At 36.4% G+C, this 11831-nt stretch overlaps 1 protein-coding gene across 2 annotated transcripts; it reads left to right on the top strand.

Annotated features, from left to right (window-relative positions):
• Positions 1–284: 284 nt before the first annotated feature.
• On the top strand, positions 285–3320 carry LOC9301468 (probable flavonol synthase 6). Of its 2 annotated transcripts, none has more exons than XM_021016323.1 (4): positions 285–775; positions 1030–1348; positions 1420–1706; positions 3247–3320. In XM_021016323.1, the coding sequence occupies exons 1-3, from the start codon at positions 411–413 to the stop codon at positions 1633–1635; spliced, it is 900 nt and encodes a 299-aa protein (XP_020871982.1). In that variant the 5' UTR covers positions 285–410; the 3' UTR covers positions 1636–1706; positions 3247–3320. The 2 variants fall into 2 exon arrangements, with proteins under 2 accessions (XP_020871982.1, XP_020871981.1); XM_021016322.1 differs by having other exon boundaries at positions 1420–1703; positions 3244–3311.
• The last annotated feature ends 8511 nt before the right edge of the window (positions 3321–11831 follow it).

Here is an 11831-nt window from a genome sequence, read left to right as displayed (position 1 = left end):
AATATTAAATCATAAACCAAAATGAGACAAAAACATTTCTTTAATTCATATCAAACAATATACAGCTAAAACTCTTGTAATTAGAAATTGGAAAAATACACTGATACGAAACTTATGCAATTTTAGGCGGTCGACGCAGCCATCTAGGCGTCACCCGAACCCACCAGACAGTAACTGGACAAATTAAACCATATATCCCACTACAAGCTCTCAATATATTTCCAAATTATCCAAACTAATCCTACCAAATCAAAATTTCTTAAGTTTTTATGTTATAAAGAAGAAGCACTAGAAAAAATACAAATTACACCACATGATCATTACATTTCCCCTATTTAAATCCCATCCAACTTCTCCAACCCATCAGCATCAAAATAAAAATCAGCCATTGGATAAGAGAGTGAACAACGATGAACGTCGACAAGAGAGGCGAAACCAAGAAGATCCCTGTGGTTGATCTAAGCGATCCCAGCGACGAGCTTGTGGCTCATGCAGTGGTGAAAGCGAGCGAAGAGTGGGGGATTCTTCAAGTGGTTAACCACGGCATTCCTGCGGACTTAATGCGACGCCTTCAAGAAGTCGGGAGGCAGTTTTTCGAGCTCCCGGCTACCGAAAAGGAATCTGTCACAAGGCCGGTGGACTCCCAAGACATCGAAGGTTACTTTCCCAAAGACCCAAAACATTTAAAGGCTTGGGACGATCATCTGATTCACAATATCTGGCCACCAGCGTCTATCAACTATAGATATTGGCCTAACAATCCTTCAGATTACAGGTACTAAAACATGATTTGGAAGTCCATAAAACTTAATATTGTATATAAGGTTATATAATAATATAATACAAACAAAGTTTTATGTAATAAATAGTATACACGTTCAAAAAAAAAAAACTTATTCCGTTATTTTTTACCATTAAAAACATTCAAGTGCTTACATTTTTAGTGTTATTTAGAAAAGTGATTCCGCTATATAGATTATTCTGTAGCCGAAAAATAATAGTTTGATTTTGGAGTGATGACGGTTTTAGGGATGTGACTGAGGAGTACACAAGGAACGTGACGAAGCTAACGGAGAAGATTGTTGGTTACTTATCAAAGGGGTTAGGGTTACGACATGAGGCCTTGAAAGAAGGTCTAGGCGGGGATAAAACACAGTATGTGATGAGGATCAATTGCTATCCGCCGTCGGATTTAGTTATCGGAGCACCGGCGCACACAGATCTCTGTGCACTCGCACTTCTTGTCTCCAACGAGGTTCCAGGGCTTCAAGTGTTCAAGGATAACCACTGGTTTGACGTTGAGTATATCAACTCCGCAGTCATTGTACTCATCGGGGATCAGATCATGGTCCGTTTGTGTTTGGTTTTTAACTTTGGAAATGTTTTTGGGGTTTGGTTTCTAAAATGTGTGAATTGCAGAGGATGAGCAACGGGAGGTACAAGAACGTGTTACACAGATCAATAATGGATAAGGAAAAGACAAGAATGTCGTGGCCGGTTTTGGTAGAGCCTAAGCATGGTTTGGTCGTGGGACCTTTGCCTGAGCTCACGGGAGATGAGAATCCTCCCAAGTTTGAGTCTTTAACTTTTGAAGACTACGTATACCGCAAGATCAAAAAGCTTCTTCGTGATTGATGCTAAACCTCAGAAAAAGCGTTTATGACATTATGTTGTGACAAGACAGTGGCACTAGCTTAAATGTTTTAGAGCAAGCCCAATGGGCAGTTCTTAAGAGATTTTAGGACTAAGTCCTTATGAAAATGGGCCAAAAATAAATAAAAAATGTGAGAACAGTTAAGGTTCGTTCCTTAGTTTAGGTTTTTTTCTGATTGTAAGAAACGCATACGTGGCACGATTTAATTGGTTGGTAAACAGAGAAAACAAAAAAAAAAATTTCTTCCTCGATTTCATTTCTCTCTCTCTCCTTTCTTGTAAACTCCGACGGCGAAAGACGATGCAAACTTCTCGATCTTCATCGTCCGGCGTCATGACCATCAAATCGGAGCAGAAAAGCCGAAGAGTTTTGTGTGGATCCGTCGTCGTCCCCCTCGAGCCATCGAATCCGGTTCGCTTGACTCATCATAGCCAGAATTCGATTCGCAGGTCGACAATAAACTGGCTTGTTTGTATTTATGGGTCTTTAGAGATTCTCAAATATCAAGCTTCTTCAAAATTGGCTTTAGATCTAGGAACTGCTAATACAATTGCTTAACATCTTTCGTCTATGCATTGTATCTCCGTAAATGGGTATATTAGGTTTTGATTCTCAGTGGCCTATATGTTAGGCTATGCTAGTTTAGTTCAATATCACCACTTACTCTCTGTGTTGTGCCTAACTACTAAGGGAAATATGATTTCTGATTTTGTTTGCTTTAATGTTTTGCTTTAGTGATTTGCTTTAGTATCATCACAGTTTGTATCATCACATATCATCACTGTTGTGTCGCTTGTGATTCTTGTTCTTTCTGCACTTTGTATCTATGTTTCTCGTATGCTATATGCTTTTACTCGTTAAAGACATGGTTTGTGATTAAGATCTCTGGTCAGTTCTTAAATGGTTGTATGTTTGTGTTATTTCAGATGGATAAAGATAAAAGGAATAATGAAACGAGAATGGTGTGGCTAGTGGTGGTGATGGAGAACCTTTTCTTGTTACAAGAAACGGTGAACTTCCTCCTAGATGGGGTGGTCCTAACGGTACAATGCTTTTGGTGTGGTGAGAAGCAATTCGTCTCCCATGGCTCCAATAACTTTGTAATTTCTTGCAGAACAGATGGAAAACGTTGGTTCACACATCAAGCACATCACCACAACAACGAAGAGGAAGACCAGTGCCTCAAGAACTGCAAGACAGAGTCCTAGCCATGTTCGTGTGTCTAAGTGTAGGCTGAGTATCTTCAAGAAGAAGATGATGTTCTTTCTTGTATAGTTTTTTTTTTTTTTGATGTGTTTTCAAATGAATCTTGTATACTTTGTCATATTATTGTCATGAATCTTTGTTATCCAAAATGTGTTTATCAAGAATGTATCAAAAACTTGTATACTTTATCTTCTATTTCTTTCTTTTCAAGCAATCAAAACTCAAATACCATACACCAAATTTGTGTTTTTCTTAAGGTCCTTACCATTGGACATAAATATTTTTAAGAGTCCCTACGAAAATCCTTAACTTTATATTTGTCAAAATTTACAATTAAAAAATTCTTAAGGATGTTTTAAGGATCCCTACCATTGGGGATGCTCTTAAATCTCCTATCATTGTTTTCAATGTTTTTTTAATATTTGTTTCAGAATAAAAATATATTTTGGTTGAACGCATATTTTACTTCTTTTTTTTGTTTAAGGATAAAATGATTACAACTCCATAGAAATACATAATTGTGAAATAAACCTAATTCCTAGCGGTAAGGTTCTAATTGTCAAGAATTTATCGTCCAAGGACACGAAAATCGGAATCTTGAAGTATGAGACATGTTTGATCTGTGTATATTGTACATGTCTTGGATCGATAAGGTTCCAAGCTATACATTCCAATCATATTGATATACACTCTTTTTGTGAGAGATAGCTTTGTGGTTACGAGAAAGAAAAGAAATGTATCCGATCACGATAAATCGTTTTCTAACCTATTTCTTTCAGTCCTATGCAACTGATTACACATGTGCGCCAATTGGATGCTTCTAGAACTTTGTAAATGCACCTCTACCAGAGTATCATAGGTCGGTCCTGAGATATTGGGGGCCAAAGTAACATTTTTTTTTGTTGGGTTATTGTAAACGTTTTTGAAATTTGGAGAAGTTTTTCATAGAACTAAATATCTCTGATGGCGCGATCGAGGGTTGCCTGAACCGCAGAAATGAGAGAGGGAGAATACTCTTACTTTGCTTCAAAGACTCGAAAATACACAAAAAGGACTCTAAAAACAATACATATATCATGGTTAAAAACCGCAAAACTATGATATATCAAGATTTTCCATAAGTCGAATAAAAATTAGGAGAGATCATGAAAACACTTGAAAACATTTATCGTACGGAAATGTAAGATATATCACGTTTGACTTGTTTTTATGCATGAAAAAGGCTATCTCCAACCAAATCTGGCGCATGACACAATCAAGTGAAGCCATGACTTAGGACATCAAATTAAAAGGGCATATTTAAATTTTTTTTAGGTCTTTTATGTTAAAAGAAAAGGAATTATAAGTTTTTTTAAAAAAAAAATTGTTGGGCTTTCTTTTTATTATATTTTGTGGATTTTATGCCTTTAAATTAATAAAATGTTAATTTTGTCTATGGTAGGGCTAATAAGATGTTAATTAATGTTTTGTTAATAAATTTTACTAGTAAAATTTTGGCTTAAAATTATAATAAACCCTAAACATTTACAAAAGTTTCTCTCTTCATTGATTCAATTCATATTTTTTCTTGTGTGTGTTTATTTGTTGCAAGCTTGTTAAGGTATGTGAACTTTGATTAATCAAATAAATATCTAAGTGACTAAGTTTGAAATTAATCACTGTTTTTTTTTATAGTTTTAGTATGATTTTTATATTATTCTTATTTGTGATGCTAGATTTTTTTTTTTATAAAGGGCATGATTTTATATTAATAGCGTAGGACATTTAGATATAATAAACATCGACCAATTTTCTTAGTTCTCCGTTTCTATCAATGAATTCAATGGAGCCCTTTCCTTTGATGTCTATTCGCGAGTCATCTCCGAATCTTACTTTTCCAGTGATAGTCCGATCAATGCTTGAGAAGTATCGTTGATCTCCAGTCATGTGATTGCTAGCTCCGTTATCAAGGTACCATACATCAGCTTCTCCGGAGTTTGTTTCATACTTGCTTGGTAAGACCTTTTCTTCGTTTAAGTGCACTACCTCATGCATCATTAACTCATCTGCCTCCACTGTACTCTTAGTATCTTGCTCTTGTGCTTCTTGCAGTTTGAGCAAACGGTCTGGACAGTCGGATGCAAAATGACCTATTTTGTCACATCTGTAGCAAGTAATCTTTGAAGTGTCTCTTCCTCCATTGTACCTTCCTCTGCCCCTTCCTCTGTTATAGAAGCGTCCTCCGCGTCCTCTGTATCTATTTTCTCCACCATATTCACGGTTAGGTTGTGATGATGAAGACTCCGCAGCTCCATACATCAATTTCCCTTGATCATCTTGAGTTTCTTCTTCTTCTTCGGTGACACGTTCCTCATAAACTTTGAGACGCCCTACTATTTCTTCAAAACTTGTTTCCTTGAGGTTAAGCACTTGTTCAAGTGATGCCACAATCTGAATATACTTCTTTCTAGGAAGGCTCTTAAGGAACTTCTTAACAATTTTGCTTTCTTCAATGGTTTCTCCAAGTGAAGCAGATTTTGATGAGATTTCGGATAACTTGCTGGCAAAGTCATCAATTGTCTCGGTCTCCTTCATCTTCAATCTATCAAACTCTGCCATTAAAGCCTTGCTTCCTTAACTCTCTCTGCCCCTAGATGTTTTGATTTGATTGCTTCCCATACCTTTTTAGCCGTGTTCACCTTTCCGACTTGTAAGATAAGGGACTCGGGAATAGATTGAAACAACAAGGCAGTAGCCATGTCATTCTTCTCTTCATCGTTTGATGATTCTTCTATGACCTCCCACACCTTATTAACCCTAAGTAAGATCCTCATCCTCATAGCCCATACGGTGTAGTTAGTTGATGTTAACATAGGGCACTTGATAGATGAAGATCCTCCGTTGTCTTTCACTTTTGCCAAAGCTGCGTTTGACGTCTCTGTAAGTTCTCCCATGATTTCTCACGAGAACTGGTCTCACAGATCTTTGTCAAGCTCTGATACCAAATATAGAACTAGATTATTGTTTTACGAGTGCAAGATTTAAAAGTATAACTCACTTTATTGCTTTAAGAAAAGAACTCAAAACTTAAGCTCTCTTAAACTCACAAAACTCTAATCTCTCTCATGTTCTTAGGTCATAACTCAACCCTCTATTTATAAGACTCTCTTAATCCTAATCTCACTAGGATTACATTAAATATTAGATAACTCCTAATATTTGATCTTTATCTCTAACAAACCATAACTCGGTTTTGGTCTTCTAGAAGCTTCCGGTTTAAGTTAACTTCAAGTTTACTCCAACAGATATGATGGAGAAAACTCATAGAATGATTATTAATAAAATAAAAATGGTGGAAGTTACAATTAAAAGATAAATGAATGTAGGGAGTTACAATTTTTGTAAAAGAGCATTCATCTCAAAATATTGTTTGTTTTTTATGCATTAAATTTTTTAATCTAACATAATTGAGTAGAGTTATGTTTTTTTTTTTTTCCTTTTTTTGTTTCTTCAACTAAATAAATAAAGAAAAATTAATGAGATTTTATAGAAAAGTATGTTTATTATTAGAATATCATATATCTTTTAAAAATTACTCAATATATTTTGAGCATTTGTATAATTACAATTAACACCCTTCATTAGTTTTTTAATTAATAATTTTTAATTCGTTTTTAATTAAAAATAATAAATAAAAATTTGATTATCCATGTCATTAATCCACATCACCAATCTCACACTCCTCAAACTCACGTTATTTCACTTCTTCTCTTTTTTTGTCTCCAAATCCAATAAAAGCTTTTAGATCTAATAATCTACAACTAACTTGGGTACAACATTGACAGAGATCTTCAAATTGCAGGATTGGGCTAGATCTTCCTAGACCTCACAGCCACAACGCTTGCTATAGGGTCCCAAATCAAAAGCTTCGTCAGATCTACTCGCAACCTCGCTCACGAAAAAAGTCATCAAAAATCAAAACCCAAGTCAAAGAGATCTATGGAATTCTACATGATTCGTTACAGGTTTGAGTTGAAATCAAGAATAGCTACTCTTTTACTTTGATTTTACATGTCTCTCGTTTAATCTTCTTCTTAATCGATCTATTTGGAGACATTTCTTCTTCTATATATGTTTTGATTCATACGGTTTAGTCTTCCTCCTATGTATCCCTCAAACATATTTTTTACGAATCTTAATTGATTGTTGTTATTTGACCAATAAATATCATATTGTCTTCTCCATAAAATGTTGCTTTCCGATCTGTATTATAAATCAGCCGTAAAGTGATGTAACTCAGGCGTAACGTGATGTAAATCAGCCGTAACATATAATTTACACCCATCTTTCGTCTTCCCTGGAGAATATAACTCAGCCGTGACATGTAAATTTACCGAACCTTTCATCTTCCCTGGAACATATAACTCAGCTGTGAAATGTAAATTGACCGAACTTTTTGTCTTCCCTTAAGCATATAACTCAGCCGTGACATGTAAATTTGCCGCGAAACAATAAGAGACGCAATATTTTGTCTAACTTTATCATCGAGCACCAACTTCACAAGTTTTTCGTGCGTTGTTTCTGCATCTATCTGCACAACTCTACACCCTCTTTCATCGGTGTTAAATATGTATTTGTGTTTCTATACCCAATTACCAGAACCGGATCAACCATATCGAGAGAAGAATGAAAGAAATTGAAGAAGAATGAGGAAGACGATGAGGAATTGGAAGTTCCGGTGATGTGAAAAACTCAGGTGAAAAAGACGAGTTGAAAAAATTTGGCCCTATTTTTTTGTCCTTTAATGATGATGACATGGAATGTTGCATCCACGTCATTTTTTAATTGATGAAGTGGCAAGTAAGCCACCAAACAAAAATATAAATCAGCTTAATTAAACCAGCCATCAAACAAAACTTTAACTCGGTCGCAACATGAATACTATTACAGTAATTAAAAAACGAAAAAACGGCAGCCAAATTCAGCCGTTTACTGTCGTAACTCAACCAAAAATATTTAACTCAGCCGTATCGTTTAATAAGTCGGCCGTCATTGCATGATATTCTAGTAATTAATCTTTCGCTACTAAGTCAGCCGTAATAAGGCTGAGTTTTCCGCTATATCGCTTGACAGCTGAGTTCATTAATACACGTCAGCGATCTCTGATGTGGCGACGCGGCTTTGCTGATGTGGAAGTGGCATTCTTTGTAATTACATTTTTTTCCTATAACGTTTAACAGGGGCACACTGGGTATAAAAAATATACCCGAAATATGATAGTAATAAAAAAAAGATCTGTATGTTTCTGGTAATTTCATATAAAATGTTATACATCTGAGTAAAGTTCCCATAAATAAATATAGTCAAGACGATTCCCTTTTTTGGGCTTAGAATAGTCTCTTGCTATCAGAGTCTTTGGCTTTCCTCTTTGACTAGAAAACTCTTTTTCTTTTGACTTTTCCAAGCTCTATCCTTATCGTTTGCTTGTTTCAGACAAAAACTGAGTGTTTGTTCGTCACCAAAAATTCTCAATCTCAGCTCATTTTTCTTTGAGTTTTGGTTTCTTTTCCTTCGATTCTGGTTTATTTTAGCTATGTCTTCCTCTCTTGACAAGATTCTCATGGAGATGTCTTTAGAAGAGAAGGATGAACCTTTTGATCTTCCAAATCTGTCGGAATTCTGTTCAAAGGAGACAAATTCCATGAGTCTCATTGGAAGAATTCTCAACCCAGAAAGTCAATCGGTCTCTAGTTTAGTGCTTGACATGCCCAGGAAATGGCAAATCTACGATCGTGTTCGCGGAGTTGCTCTTTCACCAGAGAAATTTCAGTTTATCTTCAAATATGAACATGATTTGGAGGATATTCTTAACAAAGGAGTTCATACTTATAATCAGTGGTCACTTGCAATCGATAGATGGTTTGAAACACCTCCTGAGGATTATCTTCAATTCATTCCAATATGGGTTCAGCTTCGTCACATACCAATCAACCACTACACTCCGGATGCTATTCGGACTCTTGCTGGGTTTGCAGGTAAAGTTATTGGAATGGATTTTGATCAAACTAAAGATTTTGTCCGGGTTCGTATCAGCTTTGATGTCTCAAAGCCACTTCGGCGCTCGAAAGTTGTTAATCTTCCCTCTGGAGAAGCTACAACTATCCTCTATGACTATGAGAGAATTCAGAAAAGATGTTATTTCTATCAGCGCCTTACTCATGAACGTGATAATTGCCCTTTGTTCAAACGAAAGCAGCAAGCCTTGAAAGATAAGGAGTCTCTTAACCCTGTCTTGAATTCACCTTTAGCTCCTTCCTCTCTGACTTCTGATCGCGTTCGGATTGATCCCTTAGTAATTGAAGAGTTGCGTCAGTTCTTCGTTGACTCTTCAAATCTGAATCGTTTTAGCATCAACACTCAAGGCAAAATTTCTGATGATACTTTAGCGATTGGTCATACAATTCCTCCACCTCCGGCTTCCTGTTTACAAGCTCCTTCTCATGAAAAAGGAAAAGGAATTGTTATGGAATTAGAGAAAGAATATTATGATGGTCAAGCTTCTTCTCTTGGACTTCATTCTGACAAAAACTTGACTTGTCTTTCCTTACCAGATTTTATGTTGTCAGAGGAACCAGATCCAATTTCTCCATGTTCTTTTGGTTATAAAGGAACCTCTACTGATACTCCCTCTACTTCTGAAGCTGGTACATCTAAGCCTCATCTAAGGAAAGCTTATATCAGGAAAAAACCTTACAAGCCTAGAAGGACTCAGAAAGGTACCACTACTCCTTCTTTGTTGATATGCACTGAATTGGCCAAAGGTTTAGATCAAGGTATCATTCAAAAAAGAAAGAATTCTGAAGAATCAGACTCTACTACCAAAATAGCTAGGTTATCAAAACTTGAGATGGTCCCGAACGAGGGACCGTCTAAGCATTAATGAGCTTAATGAGTTGGAATTGTCAAGGCTTGGGACGGTCTCAAGACTTGACAATTCCTCGACTCATGGAAATGCGTAAAGAACATTTTCCTGAGTTGTTATTCCTGATGGAAACAATGCATAATAGAAATGTTTTGGTAGATTTACAAGAATGGTTAGGCTATGATAGAGTTCTTACTGTTAACCCTGTTGGTAAGAGTGGTAGATTAGCCTTATTTTGGAAAAACAGTGTAGCTATAGATGTGAGCTTTGTGGATAAACATCTGATAGATTTCCATGTTCAGTTTGGAACTTTTGGTTTTTTGTCTCTTGTGTATATGGTGATCCAATGTTTATATCAAGACCTTTAGTTTGGGAACGTTTGATGCGTATAGGCATTGAAAGGAAAGGTAGTTGGTGTATGATAGGTGACTTTAATGAGATTTTACACAATGGAGAGAAATTAGGTGGTCCAAAACGAAGTGAATCGTCTTTCAAGCCCTTTGCTGATATGATTAGAACTTGTGGCATGGATGAATTACCTTCTGCTGGTAATAGTTTTACCTGGGGTGGAATGAGAAGTAAATTGTGGATTCAGAGTAAATTAGATAGAAGCTTCGGCAACAAAGACTGGTTTCAGTTATTTCCAGCTTCCAATCAGACATTTTTAGACAAAAGAGGCTCAGATCATCGACCAGTTTTAGTTAAATTCTCATCTTCCAATCAGACTTACAAAGGCAACTTCAGATTTGATAAAAGATTCTTAAACAAGCCTCTTGTTAAGGAAACCATCATTACAGCCTGGTCTAATGTCTACCCTTTACATGCATCTTCAGTCTCTGATAAGCTTAGGAGTTGTCGTAAAGGCCTCAACAAATGGAAAAGAGTTAATTGTTTAAACTCTCAGGATAAAATTAATCAGATTCAAGTGGCTTTGGAGCATGAACAGTCTTCTAACTCACCATCAGTATTTCATATCCGTGGATTAAAGAATCAGCTGATCTTAGCATATAGAGAAGAAGAATCTTTTTGGAGCCAAAAAAGCAGGGAAAAATGGATGGATGAAGGAGACTCTAACACAAAAATTTTCCATGCTTCAGTTAAAGCTAATAGATCTAGGAAAAGGATTGAAGCTTTACAGGACATTCTTGGGAATATTCAAACTTCTGAGGCTTTTAAAGGAGAAATCGCAACATCCTATTTCAAAGACTTATTCAAGAGCTCTAACCCTGGGAACTTTGATTGGCTCTTCCATGATTTTCCTGTTAAGGTTTCTCCACAAATGAATGAATCTCTGATAAGACCAGTGTCTTCAGATGAAATTAAACAAGCTGTTTTCTCGATTAATCCTTCAAGTGCTCCAGGTTCAGATGGTATGACGGGTCTCTTTTTTCAGAGTTACTGGGAGATCATTGGTCATCAAGTAACCATGGAAGTTCAGACCTTCTTTAAAACTGGTTCATTTCCATCGGAGTGGAACTACACTCAATTGTGTCTTATTCCCAAAGTCCAAAATCCAACCTTAATGTCTGACCTTAGACCTATCAGTTTGTGTTCAGTTTTATATAAGATAATTTCTAAGGTCTTGACTTCCAGACTGCAACCTATCCTTCCTCTGATAATATCTCCCACTCAATCAGCTTTTGTCTCTGAGCGTCTTATTTCTGATTATATCTCAATCGCTCATGAATTGGTTCCTGCTCTTAGGACTCACCCTGTTATCTCCTCTGAGTTTATGGCCATTAAGACGGACATGTCCAAAGCCTGTGATAGACTGGAATGGAGCTATCTTCAAGGTTTGCTTACGGCCTTAGGTTTTCATCAAAAATGGATTGATTGGATAATGTTCTGTGTTTCTACTGTCACTTATTCTCCAGTGATCAATGATCAACCTTTTGGTATGGTCGTGCCTGGCTTGCGTCAAGGAGATCCCATATCTCCTTTCTTATTTGTTTTGTGTACTGAAGGTTTACCTCATATGTTGAATCAGGCTGAGAGAGAAGGATCAATTCAAGGAATTCAATTCGCTCCAAATGGACCAGCAATTCATCATCTTCTCTTTGCTGATGACAG

The sequence above is a fragment of the Arabidopsis lyrata genome (assembly GCF_000004255.2).
Source record: "Arabidopsis lyrata subsp. lyrata unplaced genomic scaffold ARALYscaffold_8, whole genome shotgun sequence".
Taxonomy (NCBI): domain Eukaryota; kingdom Viridiplantae; phylum Streptophyta; class Magnoliopsida; order Brassicales; family Brassicaceae; genus Arabidopsis; species Arabidopsis lyrata.
The sequence above is the reverse complement of the archived record's forward strand: the minus strand, read 5'-3'. Positions and strand labels throughout refer to the sequence as shown.